Raw genomic sequence first — 20,357 nt, 5'->3', positions numbered from 1 at the left:
CTAAAACTGTCAGTGTTGTGCCGTTGTCAGGTAAAAACTCTACACTGCATTTGAATTTAAATCTGCCACCGCTATTGGCTAAGAGGTACCCTAGAACGTTAGCTGGTACCATATGATGTCACAATGTCATTGTGAGCCTGTGTGTGTGTGTGTGTGTGTGTGTGTGTGTGTGTTTGTTAGCGGCTCCGCCCTCTCGGTCTGCTAGGCAACAGCATTTGTTGCATTTTTCAAGCAGGAAGTGGAAGCAGTTTAATAGGCCTTAATTGTTTGAGTTGAGCAGCGCCTCGCCTAGACAACAGACGAGAGCAGACGGATGCAGCAGGGGGAGTGGCTAAAAGCCGGCGTTTAAGTCGGACAGATTTCCCTACACGTGTAGCTCGCGGGTGACGATGGATGAAGATATCGCGTTAAGAGTTCATACTTGTTAAATTATTTATGTTAATTCTGGTGCCTGTTAGCAGCTGAAACACATCCTTAAGTGCTTGTGGATATCATATCATGCATATGGAGACATGACTGTAATAATAAGTAAAGGTTAGCAGCTGTAGCTTCAGTGTGCTCATAGAAAACGTGATGAAAGAACACAAATCACATTTCTCTTTATGGCCTATATAGTTGTCATCATCAACATAACATGATTTACAGAATACATGTGACCAACTAACATTTCATGTTCTACCACCGGATGTTTGGATCAAAATGTGAACCAATCAGAACTTAGATCAGGTGAGAGCCAGGCGTTTCCCGTCATCCCCTAGGTTTTGCAGCCGGTGGAGAGCAACTGCTCCAAAATCTGCGGCCACCTCGATCCCACGAGGTTATCGTTGCCTACGTAGGCATGACGTCAGAGCAAGTCGGCGCCAAGTCGGACACGAATCTAACCGACAAGCACTGCACGCCGATCACAGGTGATCTAATCTGCGCAGAACTGGCTCATCTCGAACACGGCCATACTCTGACAGGGGGTGACTTGCTCTGTAAATAAAAGGGTCTTTAGCTGTAGTGTCCAGACTGTCAATGCTACGTAAATAATGACATTCTATAGCGTTGGCATGTTCTTCCCATGCATGCATGTGTTTTCTCCAGGTATTCTGGTTGCCCCACACAGATCTAAAAGGTGTGAGTGAGTGTGTGACTGGTTGTTAGTGCCTGTGATGGACAGCAAACCTGTCCAGGGTGTCCCACTTCATCTTTCGATGACCGCGAGATCCCAGATTTTTTCTGGCTGGTTTTGTAGCTGTAACTCTTCTGGTTATGGCTTTGCCTCGTGTCGTACCCATTATGCATGCATTGCTGCTCAAAAACATGGATCACTTGGAAATCAAATCAAAGCTTTATTTATAAAGCGCCTTCCGCAACCCTGTCAGGAAGCCCAAGGTGCTGAACATGGTACAGTACAAAGTTAAAGAAAGTGAATAAATCAGAAAATAAAAGCAATTCAAATTACAGATTACAAATTACAAAAAAGGTGAAACATTCAAGTAGAAATGTCCATAAAAACATGAATGAAAACCTTTCTGTCGTGAAAAACTCAACAACTCTTTGTTTTACAGCAGAAATGTGCAAGAGGACCTTCGGCTGACCCCACGTGCGCCCACGGTCACTGAAACCAGAAGTTAGGGGGTAACTTTTGACCTCTGCTCAACAAGTGCCTCAGCTGGGCCCTTTTACGACAGGGACACATTTTCCGGTACAACACCGGAAGTAGCGCGCGCTCAGACGCAGGAGAGAAGCGGACACGGTGAGAAACAACGCTGTCTTTTTCAGAAGCATCTTTAAAAACGCAAACGACGCCATAGCTGTTCTAAAACGCCCAAACAAAGACTCTGCGCCGGAAGTGAACTTCGAAACGGGCCACGGTGAGAGTCGCTTCCACAGTATTATGGCTGGTTGCGCCGCTAAGACGGTATACGAAATCTTCCAGAGCATGGAGTACGGGCCAACAGCAGCTCCCAGCGCCGCCACGGCTCAGGTAAAGCCCCGAGCCTCCTTAAACACCTTTAGTTTTACACACGTTAGCATGTGAGCTCGCGCGCGCCAGGTCAGTGCTCTCGTGTTTGAATGTGACGCTCATTAACTTCCCCGAGGTAAGCACGTGACTTCATTTAAAGGTGCAGTCTGATGGTTTTCTGAAGCATTTCGTCATGTTGCTTGAAAGGCTCTTCACATACTGATGGCACACAATAAATTAAACGTGTTGTCAAAAATGATTAACTTTAATTTCCTCTGAAATGAACCATTCAGAAAGAAAAATACCTCCCAATCACTGTGACCAGGGGGAGTTTTGGTACAGAAATGACTACAACGCGGTCAAAAGCTCAAACAGCAGATTTTGATGACACTCTGGTGAGACACGTTTCTTTGGTTTCAGTGATTCTTCAGCCATGAACTTGACCAGAAACTATTTCCAGTAGGGGGAGACCTGGGGAAACGTGTTTAAGTATGAAAGAATGAATTAAGCATGACATTGGATGGCGTCAGTGATTATTGCCATCTTCCTCTTTGCCTCCTCCTTCAGATCAGATCACTTCTTTTTCGTTTTTTCTTTGCCGAGATCGCTCCTCGGCTCCACAGCTCACCACTGCAACAACGCGGTGTCGCTCAAAGGCACTTGAACATCAGTTGCCACGGTTACCCATGAAATGCCAGCAATCAGTTGTCTTATTTATCGGCAGAGTACTCATAAAGTACTTTGCGTTGACCGTTTACAGTAGAGAGTGGGTGTGTAGGAGGCAGGGTGGGATCCAAAAACACCTGGGCTCCGTTGTAGGACAGGTGTGATTTATAAAGCAGGAACAGCTGCAGCTGTGAGCACGTGGGTTTTATAGGTCGGACAATTAGTTTGTGAGTATTTTATTCTACACTAAGATTTACAAATGAGGCCCCGGGTGACTGTGGAGGCTGTTGGAGTCCAGTGAACTCATGGTCCAGTTCTAGAAACTAGAGATGACATGGTGACATGGTGCATGGCCTTGCTGGAAGTAGCATCAGAAGCTGGATTAAGGTTAGGATGCAGCTGAAATCCAGGTTTATCAGACCAGTAAAAGGTTTTCCAGACTCTTCTGGACCAGTTCTGCTGATCCTGTGGGATTTGTAGTCTTAGGTTCCTGTTGTTAGCTGACAGGAGAAACTCCTGGTGTGGTCTTCTGCTGCTGGAGTCCATCTGGAGTAGAGCTGCACGATATTAGGAAAATCTGTGATGTTCGTTAACAGTGATTACTATTGCGATGACAATATTACTTGTGATAAATAAAAACTTAACTCGGGAACAAAAATAATCAAAAACAAAGAAATAAAAAATCATAAAAATGAGAAAAGATGTGAGGAACGGGAAAAAGAAACAACAAGAAAAGGCGATCGGTGGATCCCGGGTAAAGCAGAATCAGCAGAAAGAGCAGAACTAAGCTAACTCAGGTGTGTGTTAACCATTAAAATTAAGTGCTGTCTGCCTCGGGGGCAGGCCTCTGACCTATGAGAACCCACCCAATTGGCCAAATGGGTGAGGAGCTCTATTTGATTTGTTAAAAAAACATCATGCTTCTGTTTGTTTGACAGAATGAATTATGTGTAGCAAACTTCAGCAGGTCGGCTAGATGAATAAATGCTGCCATCTGATTGGCTGATTAGATATCTGCACATGGAAAACTGTCGCTGCTGTGGTCATCAAAGCTATTTGCTCATCATTGGATCCAGTAAAGATATTTTACAGCGTATCCGCGGGTCCTTAAAAAGTCTTAAATTAGCTTTTCAAAATTTAAGGCCTTAAAAATCCTTAAAAATGACAAATTATCCTTAAATACAGTTTCCAAAGGTCTTAAATTACCAAAGATCCAATAAACAAAATAATTTTTATTTCTATTAAATTTCCGCAAATTCTTAGTTAGCGTTCAGCATTTTTTGTGTACGATGTTGGCGTAAGCGGAACCGTACACATTCAGTTGGTTGTGAAAGGGGGGCTATTTTTAGATGAGCACATTAGCTGGTTAAGCTAGTGGGAGATAGCACCATGGGGAAGTGCAAGTTTAATGGTAACTGGATGGCTAATCCCACGTTCGCGGCGTGGTTAGCACCGGTTCCAGGCAATAGCTGGAAATTATAGCTTAAATTAAATTTTAAAAATAGCTTAAATTTGGTCAAAGTGGCCTTAAAAAAGGTCTTAAAAAGTCTTAAGTTTGGCTCCTTTAAACCTGCAGATACCCTGTTTTAGATATGTTTTCTAATATCTTGAGTTTTATTTACCTGAGTGCTCTCCAGCCTCATTTCATTCTCACGCAGGGACAGTTAAAGCTTTCTGGTTCTGGAAAAACAACTGAAGTGGTTTACCTAATTTAAAGATGCTTCACTGTGCCGGTTCTTCTTTAGAAAAGATGCCTCTGTCATCAGACAGCAGTCTTTGTCTAATTCAGTTTTATTTTACATGTGATAAGGAAAGGACAGTAAACTACAAAGCCAGAGAAAGGCAGGTATAAAAGCTTAAATAACACCTATTAAACTAAGTGAGCGTTTTAAGTCAGGCTGTAGAGGGTGAGTTCTGTACTTTGGTCTGGGGTCTGTAAATGATTGGTGCTTTGGTCAGTCTAGCGCAGGGTACGCACATAAAACAGGCCAAGGGCCACAGTAGAACAACCTGTGATGTTGAGGTGGGTGCTCACTGGTTCAGCTGGCTTTTGTTACAGACATCCTGCAGAAACAGTTTAAAAATTCACCTGTGTGAGAGCTGAGTGGTACACCTGTAGGAGAGGAACTGAGCATGTGCAGAAACAGATCTGTAGTTGAAAAAGTTACACACAACTTTATTTTATTTCACCTGCATGTGAGGTTCTTTCAACTGTTTATCTTTACAAGTTTGCTACTACACACACGCATGTGAACGCACGCATGCACACACACACGCACGCACCCATACACCCACATGCACGCACACACACACACACACGCGCAAACGCACGCATGCACGCGCGCACATACACGCACACACACACAACAGATCTACATGTTTGTGCATTTTGAAGCAGACTGGCCGTCATACCACTGGTCTAGTAAGTCAAAATACTAATAAAGCTTTAACTCCGCTTTAGATTCTCCTACTGAAGAAGCACGATCTCCAAGGTTCTCATCTTCAACTTAAAGGGACATTATGGAAGTGTGACAGCCAAAACATGTATAGAAATAATAAATGTCTTCTTCATACATTCTCCTGCAATGCCCTGGTCCTGTAGAATGAGCCCTGGCATTTTTACTGTGATTGCCTGTTTTTCTGTAAAACCACAGAAAAAGAGAGATGCTCGGGTCGAGCAGGCTGCTTCATGCGCGTTCACGCTCAGGCATCGCCCGTAGCATTTGCTATCCGTAGCTTTAGCAGCAGAGAGAGAGGCAGTGCCACTTTGTCGCTGTTCCTAACGCCTAGTGACAAAGCTAGCTACATTTCTGAGGACCCTTAGCTACTTTCTGTAGAACTTTCTTCTAGATATTTCCTGCTAATTAGCAACAAAATAGCCATTTTCACTCTGAACCGTTCTTTGGGTTGACGTTGTTTCAGCTGTCATCAAGGATATAAATGTTACAGATACCCTTACTGGTGCTTTAGCTCACCTTGTGAGACGTCGGACTCATGCAGAAGACCTGGGTTTGATTCTGGATGTGAATATGGTTTATTTTGAGTTTATTTTTTACATTAATGGTATATTTTTTACAGTAAGATGCCCAAATTTTTATTTGAGACTCGCCGAACGGCATTGAATTCACAGATAAAAAAGATGTGGGTTCAACTTTCATTTTGGAACAATTTTTCAAGCAAGGGAAGGGAATGATCTGAGCATGCAGGAGGACTGACCCATCATAAACCTTTGTCGGCTGTGCTGAAGAGAAAGGTACAGAACCAAATTATTTAATTAATTAGCTGCGCGTCTGACTCCCGGGCCACACACACACACGGGACTGTCTCAGCTGTTATTATCGTTAAGGAGTGTGCATATACAGCATGCGCGCCTCGTGCACGAGCCTACTATTGAAGCTGCCGTTACACTTTTGGCCTGAGGGGGCAATCGCGAGCATAAAAACTCAAAACTCCATAAAGTCCCTTTGAATCCAGACTCTGAAAGGAATTTTGTTTTTAGTTTCAGTAGCAAAAACGTAGCCTACAAACCTAAACGCTACAAACCTAGACCCTACTAATCTAGACACTACCAACCTAGACCCTACTAATCTAGACCCTACCAACCTAGACCCTACTAATCTAGACCCTACCAACCTAGACCCTACTAATCTAGACCCTACTAATCTAGACCCTACCAACCTAGACCCTACTAATCTAGACCCTACTAATCTAGACCCTACCAACCTAGACCCTACTAATCTAGACCCTACCAACCTAGACCCTACTAATCTAGACCCTACTAATCTAGACCCTACCAACCTAGACCCTACTAATCTAGACCCTACTAATCTAGACCCTACCAACCTAGACCCTACTAATCTAGACCCTACCAACCTAGACCCTACTAATCTAGACCCTACCAACCTAGACCCTACTAATCTAGACCCTACTAATCTAGACCCTACCAACCTAGACCCTACTAATCTAGACACTACCAACCTAGACCCTACTAATCTAGACCCTACCAACCTAGACCCTACTAATCTAGACCCTACTAATCTAGACCCTACCAACCTAGACCCTACTAATCTAGACCCTACTAATCTAGACCCTACCAACCTAGACCCTACTAATCTAGACCCTACAAACCTAGACCCTACAAACCTAGACCCTACTAATCTAGACCCTACTAATCTAGACCCTACCAACCTAGACCCTACTAATCTAGACCCTACTAATCTAGACCCTACTAATCTAGACCCTACTAATCTAGACCCTACCAACCTAGACCCTACAAACCTAGACCCTACTAATCTAGACCCTACAAACCTAGACCCTACTAATCTAGACCCTACTAATCTAGACCCTACCAACCTAGACCCTACCAACCTAGACCCTACTAATCTAGACCCTACCAACCTAGACCCTACAAACCTAGACCCTACCAACCTAGACCCTACTAATCTAGACCCTACCAACCTAGACCCTACAAACCTAGACCCTACCAACCTAGACCCTACTAATCTAGACCCTACAAACCTAGACCCTACTAATCTAGACTCTACAAACCTAGACCCTACCAATCTAGACCCTACCAACCTAGACCCTACTAATCTAGACCCTACCAACCTAGACCCTACCAACCTAGACCCTACTAATCTAGACTCTACAAACCTAGACACTACCAACCTAGACCCTACTAATCTAGACCCTACTAATCTAGACTCTACAAACCTAGACCCTACTAATCTAGACCCTACCAACCTAAACCCTACTAATCTAGACCAGGGTTTCCGCCAGCGCTTTATGGCCTGCCAGGCTTTGCTTGGTCACCCAGCGTCATGCCCCGCCTTCCCCGACCCTACCGTGTCCGCTAACACGAACGGTGCACGGCAGTGAAAGGAAAGTAGGGCCCTCCATCAGCTGATACTGGTGAGAAACAGCAGTGTGCATGTGCATGCACCATTCCCCCCTATCCCCCTGCTATCACGGACAAACAACGGAAAGGACCGTCCGCTTCATACACACACACACACACACACACACACACACACACACACACACACACACACACACACACACACACACTGTCATGGACAAGCAACGGCATTCGGAATTCATACACCAAGCCGTCCCCCCAGCAGGTCTACCACTGACTACGTTTACATGCAGCCAGTATCCGGGTTATGATCGGGTTAAGGTCGGTATTCGGGTTTCTGAGTTGATCAGAATAACCCGTTTACAAGCATAGATAGAAAGAGTTACCCCTAACTTGCATAACCCGATGTAAATGCGGACGTTGGGTTAGCGTCAGGACGTCTGGACTACGTCCAGACGCAATATGCCTCATTTCCGGTTCTTCTTGTTCCGGTATCCGTGAAAACAACAACATGTTTCCCAGTTCGGAAGAGATAGCGACCGCGTTTGTTTGCGCTTTAGTTTCCTCGTCACTCCAAAAGTGTGGTGCTGTGCCGCGACTCGCCATGTTGCCCCCAACTTGTTGTTCACTTCCGGAGTTCTGGCGCATACAAGACGTCTCGCTACTCAAAAGACCAAGATTCTTTGCGAACAGAGCATGCACAGAACACACGCTTTGATGGGGATATCCCGATGTGTGTTTACACGACCAAACATTCGGGTCAGAAAAGGGTTACCCCAGGTGTAGTAACCGGGTTTTTAAAAACCCGGTTATGAGCATATCCGGGTTTTTGGCGGTGTTTACATGGCCGTGCGGAACCGGGTTATTGTGAATATTCGGGTTTTAAAAGGGTTACTGGCTGCATGTAAACGCACTCACTGACCCAAACAGTTTTGTGTCTGGCCAATGACAGTACTCTACATTTGTTGGGTGGGTTTAGTACCAGAGCTGCGACTGAGAAGAACTACAAAGATGGCGCCAGCTCAGGAACGGCGCTTATTTGAAAACGGTTTGGCATCAACTTTGGGTGATTTAGACTTGAGCTTTTCTTTGAGTCAAGAGCAGATAGAGGTACTTCAGTCCTTTATTTAGAAAAATTATGTTTTTCTTCTTCTTGGATGGTGTTTGGCGGACTGCGCCATTGAATGATTTCTGTAGCGATGAATACGTCACCTTGTTCGTCGCCCTGCTTGGTCCTTTTTCTGACCAATTGCGTGCAGAGTGACCGTTTAAAAGACTCCGCCCCATGTCTGGGTAGTTTCAGAGGGGCGTGGCCAGACTGTTTATTTGCCGTATTTTCCGGACTATAAGTCGCACCAGCCATAAAATGTATAATGAAGAAGAAAAAAACATATATAAGTCACATTTTTGGGGGAAATTTTATTATTTTTCTTACAAAATCTGAGACCAAGTATTTCACATTGCAAGACAAGTACCAGTAACAATAACAAAATAAACAATCAGGGCCTAGCAGCGCGCCACGGTCTCCAGCAGAGGATGGTGGTGTTTCAAACCCTCCCAGCGGGCGGGGAGAGCGCCCGAAGCACCCTGCCACAGGCTGCAGCAGGTGATGGCGGTGTGTGAAGCCCTCCCAGCGGGGCAGAGGAGCTGAGACCTGGACCAGAGCCAGCCCGCAGCAGCGCGGTATACATAATTTGGTATATGTCACTCCGGAGTATAAGTCGCAGGACCAGCCAGACTATGAAAAAAAGTGCGACTTATAGTCCAGAAAATACGGTACATATATAGGATGTCTCGCCAGGCTAGTGAAAGCCATAGCTAAGGTCAGATCCTCTTCTAGCTGAGCTGATGCAGGTCCAGTAATGGTTTTACCTGTTTGTTCCTCGTCTCTATCCATGTCTCGGTGGCGTGTTATCACTATGACGTTTTGGATCATGCTTCAATAACGAACCGCCTCCTTTCTCCTCGCCAGGCCTGGCTGGAGCATCATTCTCGTTCTCTTGGGCTCTTCATCGATGGAGCGTTCGTCTCCCCTGCTGGCAGACGGAGCTGCCCTCTGACTGATCCTAAAGGTGAGAATCTGAATCTATAGCCTTCATCAAGTAGGCAGTCCATGCAAATTCAAGCAGTACCTGCAGCTTCACCGGTCCAGTTTTATGCTAACACGACAGATCACCGTAGCTCGCTGCCTAGTTTCACTTGTTTCTAAGCGAGTGTGCAAGATGAGAAGAAGCTGAACACCAGGAGGTCAAATCTGCCATCAGCAACTTAAATCTGCACGAGTCGGTTCCCACCGAGGGTTGGCGGAGAGAAAGGACTAAAGGGGAGCTGTCAGTAATAGACAAAGAGTACAAATACTAGAAAATCATTTATACAAACGACCGTTTGGGTTGTTGTTGTTTACGAAGAGAGCTGTAACTCTGATCAGACCCTCTGCTATAAAAACAGTCCCAGAAGGTCAGGTGGTCCTGATGCATGTTCTACCCCTCTTCACCAGGTAGTGTGGTCTGCAGCATCGTATGCTCTGAGGACGAGGACGTCTCCCGGTGTTCCTCCTCTGCCGTTAGCGGCTACAAGAGCTGGAGCAGCCTGACCTGCTCCCAGAGATCCCGAGTGCTGCTCAGGTCTGAGACCTCATTCCCAAAGCTCCTGGAGCAGCTGTGCTTTCTGCTTTAACGTCCTCGCTGCTCCTGCAGGTTGGTGAGCGTCCTCGGGCTCCACGGTCAGTGTGTGTCAGAGCTGTGTGATCTGTGTGGGGCCGCCTGCTCGCCAACAGCTCTGGTCAGACTTCTGCAGTTCTACAGCAGCTGGGCTCAGCTCAGAGACGCGCTCCTCTGCGACTGGACTCCAGTCGGTCAGACCCCAGCATGGCTCCTGGCTGCTGAACATCCGCTCCGCTCAGATTTTAGCGGGTTTTTCTGAGACGCGTTTATTTTTTCTTCTAGGTGTCGTCGTAGTCGTGACTTCTGATGACAGCTCTCTGTACTCCCTCATGCTCAAAGTCCTGCCAGCGTTGGCCATGGGTAACACACACACACACACACACACACACACACACGACTCTTTACTCTGTCCTTCAGAGATCGGCTTCCCTCTGAATTAAACCCATTTTCCAGAATTCCACATTTTCTAAAATAAAACTGAGTTTTCTGAACAATAAAACAAATTAAATCTGTGGTGAAAACGAGCCTGCGTCTGTAAGCTCTGCCGAAACCATCACCAGTAAATTCATAATAATTAGGGCTGCACAATATATCGTAAATGTATCGGTATCGCGATATCAGCATGTACAATATGCATATCGCAAAGAACAGATAAACATCTAAATGAACGATCAGCTCAAATGTTTGCTACACATAATTCATTCTGTCAAACAAACAGAAGCATGATGTTTTTTTAACAAATCAAATAGAGCTCTTCACCCATTTGGCCAATTGGGTGGGTTCTCATAGGTCAGAGGCCCGCCCCCGAGGCGGACAGCACTTAATTTTGTTGGTTAACACACACCTGAGTTAGCTTAGTTCTGCTCTTTCTGCTGATTCTGCTTTACCCGGGATCCACCGATCGCCTTTTCTTGTTGTTTCTTTTCCCGTTCCTCACATCTTTAGCTTTTCTCATTTTATGATTTTTTATTTCTTTGTTTTTGATCATTTTTGTTCCCGAGTTAAGTTTTTATTTATCACAAGTAATATTGTCATCGCAATAGTAATCACTGTTAACGAACATCGCAGGTTTTCCTAATATCGTGCAGCCCTAATAATAATAATAATAATAATAATAAAATTAATAATAATAGTAATAATAATAATGATAATAGTAATAATATAATAATAATAGTAATAATAATAATAATAATAATAATAATAATAATAATATAATAATATCATAATGATAATAGTAATAATATAATAATAATAATAATATAATAATAGTAATAATGATAATAGTAGTAGTAATAATAATAATAATAATATCATAATGATAATAGTAATAATAATAATATTAATAATAATATAATGATAACAGTAATAATATAATAGTAATAATAATAATAATATGATAATAGTAATAATAATAGTAATAATAATGATAATAGTAGTAGTAATAATAATAATAATAGTAATAATAATAGTAATATTAATAATAATATCATAATGATAATAGTAATAATATAATAATAATAGTAATAATAATATTGATAATTGTAATAATAATAATACATTTTCATTCTAAGCACCTTTCGGTGAAACTTCACAGCTGTGAAAACGGGCCAGAAGCACCAAGCTGAAACTACTCGAGAGCCACAAAATGACATTTTTAGATCAATAAAAAAACAAACTCGTATTTTATTGTGAAACTTTGAACTCGCTTGACTTAAATGATCTTCCTCAAAGGTTTCCAACACGCTGATGACAACTCGCACTATCGGTGCTGCCTAGTACTTTTTTCCCACTGTATTAGTACTCGTATGGGTGAGCACTCCAGTATAAGTACTTGGACTCGGTGCGTCCATGGTGTCGACCCAGCTCCTAGGAGATGCCTGTTATCTTTGGATTAGGATTGTCAGATAATCTGTAATCTCTTTTAATTAATTTAGAAAATGACACAGCACAAACGCCGCAGCTCAACCCCTCAACCACAGGAAAAACAAGCCGACGTCCTCCAGTCATTTGGAAATGTCGTGCTGCACGTGAGGGGCTGAAACAGTCCTGGTGTGCTTTAGGGAGGGGTCCCACGTTGGGTAGTCCCAACCATGCACATGATCTCTGTTTTATGATCTTATTAGTATTTCCCAGGAACGAGCCAATCACACGCTGGCGTTCCTTGTTTAGTCTTCGTCCCAGATCTTGTTGTTTCGGATCTCTCCAGGAAACTCCGTGATCGCTGTTCCCGGTCGGAGCGCCGCCCCTCCAGCTCTCCTTTTGGCTCAGCTTTTGGCAGCAGGAGGACTTCCTGCTGGAGCTCTTAATGTTTTAACAGGAAGTGATGTCACTCTTGGTGCTAAAGTGGCTCAGGACCCTAATGCCAGCTTCGTGACTTACAGCGGGAACCAACAGGTGTGTTTTACTCGGTCTGGAGTTCAACCTGAGCCGTGACTTCACACGAGAGCGTTTCTGTTGTCCTTCAGGATGGCGCGGCGCTGTGCAAGGCCACAGCAGGGATGGGACTTCCTGTGTCTGTCTCCTTGTGCATCGGGCCCGTCTGTCCCTTCATCATCTTTGAGTCAGCTGACATGGACAGCGCTGTGGATGAAGTGGTGCAGGCCGCCTTCAAGAAGAGGAAGGAGGTGACGACCCGCTGTAGAAGAAGAGCTGGAGCTGGAGCGGTTGCAGCAGGATCTCTAACATCTCTCTCTGTGCTCAGGTCCACTGGGTGCTGTGTGTGCAGGAAAGTGTGTCAGAAAGTGTCACCGCCCGTCTCAAGCTACGCATCGCTGGACTGAAGTGTGTCAGCCTGCGTAGTGATGCAGACCGAGTCCTCGTGGACGCTGCAGTAGAGGAGGCTCAGCAGCAGGGGGCCACGGTTGGTGCTCAGCCTCACACAAAGCTGGTTAGACCTCACAGGAGGTGTCACCTGTCATCGTTAGACTTTAATCTGCTCAGATCTGAGGGATTACTCTTCTTCTCCTAGTTTAAGTCAACAAAGCAGTAAGTGATACTCAACCGGCGCGTTTCCCGTCGATAAGCTCGCCAGCTTAAACGTAAAGCTGCCTGGACTGAGACGGAATAACAAGATCCACTCAGACGTCCGCTCGGGTCCACTAATAAATCTGCTTTTCTCCCCAGTTGGTTCAGTCCTGCCCACCCCCTCCTGGCTCCCAGTACCCCCCCACGCTGCTCTGTGGTGCGGCCCCCTCCTCTCCGTTCGTGGTCAGCCCCCCCCCTGGACCGCTGCTGCCCGTCGTGACTTTCAGGAGCAACGCCGAGGCTGTGGTCATGGGTAAGAAGGAGACTCCCCAGATGAACTCGTTTAGTTATCAGAGCTTCGGTCTGCTCTGGGAAGAACGTTTTGTTGTTGCAGCCGTGAAGCAGAATCGCAGCGTGTGTCCGTGAGTCCGCTACGTTAGCCCCCCTCCGTTTACACCTCCACTGACTTCTTCAGCCGCTGTCCTGAGCTGAGCCACCGGTCCAGACTGGGCTGTGTCTGCCATCTTAGCGGCTTATTCCAGAAGCGTGGGGATGCGTTGTAGGGCGGTGTTACGGGTTTGTGTTTGGTCATTCGTCAGGGCTTCAGGTCTGGTGATACCAAAGCTTCACACACAGGCTCAGAGAACCGTTTCCACTTAGAAAGCAAACCTTTAGTGAAGCCAGCGACGTCAGGTGAGACAGTCAGCAGCAGCTTTGATGGAAGGCCTTTACAGCGGTGATGGTCTCTGGTGTGTTCAGGAAACCACAGCCCTCACGGCCACGCGGCGTCCATCTGGACCGAAGATCTGACTCTGGCTCTGGAGACGGCACACAGGTGTCCTTCGTCGTTCTTCTGCTCAGGTGGCTCTCCTTTCTCGTCGTTTCACTCACACTTTTTGTGTCATTCCCAGTCTGTCGGTTGGCTCTGTGTGGGTGAACTCCAGCTCTGTGGTGGATCCCTGTCTTCCTGTCTCTGGTCACAAAGACAGCGGCACCTGCACTGATGGAGGACAGGAGGTAGCTTAACCTTTCTTCTGGTGCTCCAGTGTTGTTCCATACATTTAGATCTCCTCTGCGTTCATCCAGGGCCTTTACCAGTTTCTGCGTCCGTCTGGTTCTACTCCTCTTCCTCGCTCCGCTCCGGGTCTCATGGACTACACGCGGTTTGGGACAGAACCGTCGCAGGCTTTCATTCCTGAATCGTCTGAGCCTGGAAGGTGTGGTTTTAGTAGTTTATCGGTTTAAACAAACGGTGGAGTGTTTAAGGAAGAGTTTAGAGATTCTCTGTCTCCCCTCAGTTCTCCTCAGTCCTACCTGCAGTTTGTTGGTGGAAAAGCCTGTAAATCAGTGTCAGGCTGCACCATGGCTGTGCGGGCACCAGGGGGCAGCGCGGTGCTGGCCTTGTGTCCTGATGGAGGCAGGAAGGATGTTCGAGATGCTGTGGAGGCTGCTGTTAAGGTCCAGCCCGGGTAAGAGCTTCACCACAGGAAGACATGCTCACAAATACCTCCGCTGGCCCCGACACAGATCACAGTGGTACTAGTACTCACTATCACAGAGTACTCCGCCTACATATGCCTAGTACTCACTGTCACAGAGTACTCCGCTTACATACGCCTAGTACTCACTGTCACAGAGTACTCCGCCTACATACGTCTAGTACTCACTATCACAGAGTACTCCACTGTACATACGCCTAGTACTCACTATCACAGAGTACTCCGCCTACATACGCCTAGTACTCACTATCACAGAGTACTCCGCTTACATATGCCTAGTACTCACTATCACAGAGTACTCCGCCTACATACGTCTAGTACTCACTATCACAGAGTACTCCACTGTACATACGCCTAGTACTCACTATCACAGAGTACTCCGCCTACATACGCCTAGTACTCACTATCACAGAGTACTCCACTGTACATACGTCTAGTACTCACTATCACAGAGTACTCCGCCTACATACGTCTAGTACTCACTATCACAGAGTACTCCACTGTACATACGCCTAGTACTCACTATCACAGAGTACTCCGCTTACATATGCCTAGTACTCACTATCACAGAGTACTCCGCCTACATACGCCTAGTACTCACTATCACAGAGTACTCCACTGTACATACGTCTAGTACTCACTATCACAGAGTACTCCGCTTACATATGCGTAGTACTCACTATCACAGAGTACTCCGTCTACATACGCCTAGTACTCACTATCACAGAGTACTCCGCTTACATATGCGTAGTACTCACTATCACAGAGTACTCCGTCTACATACGCCTAGTACTCACTATCACAGAGTACTCCGCTTACATATGCCTAGTACTCACTATCACAGAGTACTCCGCCTACATACGCCTAGTACTCACTATCACAGAGTACTCCGCCTACATACGCCTAGTACTCACTATCACAGAGTACTCCGCCTACATACGCCTAGTACTCACTATCACAGAGTACTCCGCCTACATACGCCTAGTACTCACTATCACAGAGTACTCCGCTTACATACGCCTAGTACTCACTATCACAGAGTACTCCGCCTACATACGCCTAGTACTCACTATCACAGAGTACTCCGTCTACATACGCCTAGTACTCACTATCACAGAGTACTCCGCCTACATACGCCTAGTACTCACTATCACAGAGTACTCCGCCTACATACGCCTAGTACTCACTATCACAGAGTACTCCGCCTACATACGCCTAGTACTCACTATCACAGAGTACTCCGCTTACATATGCCTAGTACTCACTATCACAGAGTACTCCGCCTACATACGCCTAGTACTCACTATCACAGAGTACTCCGCCTACATACGCCTAGTACTCACTATCACAGAGTACTCCGCCTACATACGCCTAGTACTCACTATCACAGAGTACTCCGCCTACATACGCCTAGTACTCACTATCACAGAGTACTCCGCTTACATACGCCTAGTACTCACTATCACAGAGTACTCCGCCTACATACGCCTAGTACTCACTATCACAGAGTACTCCGTCTACATACGCCTAGTACTCACTATCACAGAGTACTCCGCCTACATACGCCTAGTACTCACTATCACAGAGTACTCCGCCTACATACGCCTAGTACTCACTATCACAGAGTACTCCGCCTACATACGCCTAGTACTCACTATCACAGAGTACTCCGCCTACATACGCCTAGTACTCACTATCACAGAGTACTCCGCCTACATACACCTAGTACTCACTATCACAGAGTACTCCACTGTACATACGTCTAGTACTCACTATCACAGAGTACTCCGCCTACATACGCCTAGTACTCACTGTCACAGAGTACTCCGCCTACATACGCCTAGTACTCACTATCACAGAGTACTCCACTGTACATACGTCTAGTACTCACTATCACAGAGTACTCACTATCACAGAGTACTCCACTGTACATACGTCTAGTACTCACTATCACAGAGTACTCCACTGTACATACGTCTAGTACTCACTGTCACAGAGTACTCCACTGTACATACGTCTAGTACTCACTGTCACAGAGTACTCCACAGTACAGTTACAGGTCACATGACCAGTAGTCTGGATCTTCGATTGGAAGATTTAAGGTGGAAATGACTAAAGCTGGTCCTGGACTGAAATCGCTGGGTGAAAAAATCTATTTGATCAATTATTTATAATTATTCATTTTTAAAGATTTTGTTTAAGAAAATCTGGATTATTTGCACTCCTGGGCTTCCGTAGTTTAGAGTTCGGTCTGCCGGTTCGTCTCTCTTAACAAACAGAACAGTTTTACACAAACGCCACCTTAACATTGGTCGACAGAAGGAGAAGCAGCCAAATGCTAACCTGGCCCTCCAGACTCGTCCTCTGGTTGATCCTGCACCGAGAGAGAGAGTCTGGTAACTCAGACAGAGCGGCACGTGAGGGGCGGGACTAGCCAGCTCAAAAATCAGCAATCAGAAAAAGAGTGGGGGCAGCTCTGTACAAACAGCAGCCATGTCCACTTTCTAATGGAGCCAAACCTAAAACTAGCTAACGGTTGATGGTTCTAACTGGCCGGAGCGCTGGAGGCCGACTCGGCTCAAAACAAAATCAAGTTACAGATTGACCAAATGAACACGTTAAATGCCTATCATCAGCTGTCAGTGTGATCCTGATAAGAGGTTTGGATGAGTCATGAACAGCGTGGGAGTAAAGTCCATGGCTAATCATCACCAGAGTGCTGAGGTCTAACAAACACACTAGTGTCAGTCTGGCTTTGATCCAGAGAGCCTCGACAGAAACGTCCCAGGTTTCTGCGTAACCGCTGCAAATCAACCATCTCAATCATGGCTGACACGGGAAACTCGCCCCCCCTGACTTTTGATGACCTTTTTCTGAGCAGTCGGTTTAGGAAGCTGTCCTCAACTCCTAAATGAACCCTTTAATCCAACGCTTCCTCCTGTGCATCTGTCCTTTAGCTGGAAGAAGAAGAGTCCTTCTGCACGTGCTCAGTCGCTCTACTCTCTGGCTAAAGGCCTCGAAGCCAAGAGGCTGGAGTTGGCCGCGTCGCTCGTCTCTCAGACTGGTGTCTCATTGGACGAGGCTGGACAGGAAGTGGATCTGAGCATCACCAGGCTCAGTGTTTGGGCAGCTTACTGTGACAAAATGCAGGGAGGATCTCTGGTGAGGCCTTTAAAGGACTCTAGTATAAAAAGAGTACTCTTAGGAATGTGACTAACGTCCAAAAATCCCCCCCTCCCCCCACGTTTCAGCCCATGCCACAGTCCGGCACCGCTCTCGCCATCCCTGAAGCTCTGGGAGTTGTTGGGATCATCCTTCCTGACAAGCGTCCCCTGCTCTCCATGGTAACGCTTCTTGGGGCAGCCATTGCCACTGGTAACGCCGTCATCATGGTCCCCAGTCAGAAGCATCCACTGCCAGCTTTGGCTTTCATCCAAGTAAGTGTGAATGCGTTCAAACCCAGTCCCGTAGGAGAGCGGGTCGTGTTGTTTAACCTCACAAAAAGTCTCTCAGGTTTATTTGTTGTCACAGCCAGAACAAGATGTTGGTATCAGAGCTACGTGTGACTTTTACCAGCTGAGTGAGGGGAATGTTCTTCAGCAGCTACTTTAACTAGTGGCGTTCACCAGGGATCCCCTTTGGGACCTCTGTTATTCATCTGTATTGGCTGTCTTTAGGCTTTATTGGGTATAAAAGGATTTGTGGCTAAATCTAGAATCAGTAAGGAGACAATCAGAGGCATCATCCTGAATCCTGAAGCATAAAGAGCAGAGAGATGAAAAAGCCCGTTGTGAAGCCACGCTCTCCTGGTGATCAGCTCTGCAAACACACCGAGGCCAAATCACGCTACTGCACTTTAGAAAACACCGTTGTGCACACCATCTGCCTTTAGATGAGCTTAGATCGCATTTTGGAAAAGATATTTACATTTAAATGGAGTCGGGACTTGTTGGACTTCAGGGTTTCAAACTTACAGGATTTACAAAATAAGTGAGGAGGAACTGGCCTGCCTTCAGGTTTCAGTGTCAGCAAAACATTTTCATTCTCACAGAAACGTGCAGAGTTGTTCTGAGTTTCTGGCAACTGTCACTCAGCGGTTAATGATCTCGGGTTACACACCACGTGGGTTCGGGTTAGGGCCATTTCCTCTGTAAACACTCCAAAGGTGAATAGAAGCCTGTCCACCCGTTTTCTGTCAGATTTTGGCTTCAGGAGTTGTGTACCGTATTGTGATGTCACAATAAGGAATCTTAGCGTAGAAACCCCCCTCACCTGTCTATGCTTAGGGAGGCTGCCGGTCTGGATGCGGAGGAGCAGTGGCTCTACTCGTGGCAGCCAATCAGGGCATGTGTAGGCGTGGCCAGCAATGGCGCTAGCTGAGCCCTGAGATGGCCAGCTCTGGAAGGGACCGGTATAGAGCTGGACAAACAGAAGCTGCAGTAGTTCGACTGACTGCTGTGTGTTGGTCTTCATGTTGTTTCCTGAAATTATTTGGATTGAAAAACAAGTGAAACGTAAAAGAAAGCCAATTTTATTCTCAAAGCCTGGTTTCTTCTCCTCCTCAGGTGCTCCAGTCATCAGACCTACCCGCAGGTGTGGTGAACATCATTACAGGAAGTCCAGACCAGCTGACGGTAGCTCTAGCCAACCACAGCGTCATCAAGGCCATCTGGTACTGGGGCAGCGCCCAGGTGAGGGCGACTGGACTCCCAGTGTGTCGTATTCTATCAACATTTTCAGATTTATATAGAATAAAGGACTGGAGATGTTTGCTAGCTTCGTGGCGCGAAACACAACCCGACACCCAACGGCGTCCTTAAAGACAACCAAAGAGGACCACAGTCATTTATCTTTTGTCTGATCTGTGTCTGTAGGGCCGTCAGTACCTCCAGCACACCTGTGCCAGCCCAGTGAAGTCCCTGCGGCTCTTCCATCAGGACCAGGAGGGCAACGATGGAGGACCGGACTGGACTCGGTCTCAGCCGTCTCTGCTGCAAGACCTCTGGAGAAATGCTGTCCAGTGGAAAAGTGTGTGGATTCCCAGTGCGTGAAACGACAAACGGTCAAACGTTAAATGTCTGACCAAAAATACAACCAATCATTTCAACTGAATTTACGATGAACGACGTGCTTCCAGCTGTCCAAATGAAGGTTAATATAATGAAAAAAGCTATTGGATCTAATGTTATTATTTGGGACTTTAATGGTCACGGCACTGGTAGGTGGAGCTGGTGACCGACGTATGAGGACCAGGGTCTTTTTCTTCTCGGTGCCAGGTGCATCTCCAACACGGAACCACGAGTGTGACACAAGCGCAGCAGGAGAAGGGAAACCTAACCCCCGCAGTGGGGTTGGTTTTTACCAGCTCAGACGCTGAAGCCACTTCCCTTCTCATTTCTCCAGTTTCACAGAAATCTGGAAAACACGAAGGAATCCTTTCTGCCTTAACTCCAGCGTCATTCTGCTTGTTTAGCCAGAATCCTGCCGGGTGTTTCTGCGGGTTTCTACTTCTACGTTGGCTCATGTTGCTTCTGTTTACTTTGTTGAAACTGGAGTCGGTGCTTCCTCTGACTGGAGGGTCGTTTTCAGTCCTAACCTGACCTAACCAGTCCTAACCTGACCTAATCAGTCCTAACCTGACCTAATCAGTCCTAACCTGACCTAACCAGTCCTAACCCAGTAACCAGTCCTAACCTGACCTAATCAGTCTTAACCTGACCTAACCAGTCCTAACCTGACCTAATCAGTCCTAACCT

At 46.2% G+C, this 20,357-nt stretch overlaps 1 protein-coding gene across 1 annotated transcript; it reads left to right on the top strand.

Annotated features, from left to right (window-relative positions):
* Positions 1-1,710: 1,710 nt before the first annotated feature.
* On the top strand, positions 1,711-19,799 carry aldh16a1 (aldehyde dehydrogenase 16 family, member A1). Its single transcript, XM_015945172.3, has 17 exons — positions 1,711-1,972; positions 9,448-9,547; positions 9,973-10,099; positions 10,172-10,329; positions 10,421-10,498; positions 12,345-12,532; positions 12,604-12,762; positions 12,840-12,998; positions 13,262-13,415; positions 13,862-13,937; positions 14,014-14,119; positions 14,189-14,319; positions 14,401-14,571; positions 17,559-17,763; positions 17,853-18,038; positions 19,167-19,292; positions 19,476-19,799. Exons 1-17 carry the CDS (start codon positions 1,883-1,885, stop codon positions 19,650-19,652), a joined length of 2,391 nt encoding a protein of 796 aa, XP_015800658.3. The 5' UTR covers positions 1,711-1,882; the 3' UTR covers positions 19,653-19,799.
* Positions 19,800-20,357: the final 558 nt, after the last annotated feature.

This window comes from Nothobranchius furzeri, chromosome 12 (genome assembly GCF_043380555.1).
Source record: "Nothobranchius furzeri strain GRZ-AD chromosome 12, NfurGRZ-RIMD1, whole genome shotgun sequence".
Lineage (NCBI taxonomy): Eukaryota > Metazoa > Chordata > Actinopteri > Cyprinodontiformes > Nothobranchiidae > Nothobranchius > Nothobranchius furzeri.
Note: the sequence above shows the minus strand (reverse complement) of the source record. Positions and strands in the feature narration are given on the sequence as shown.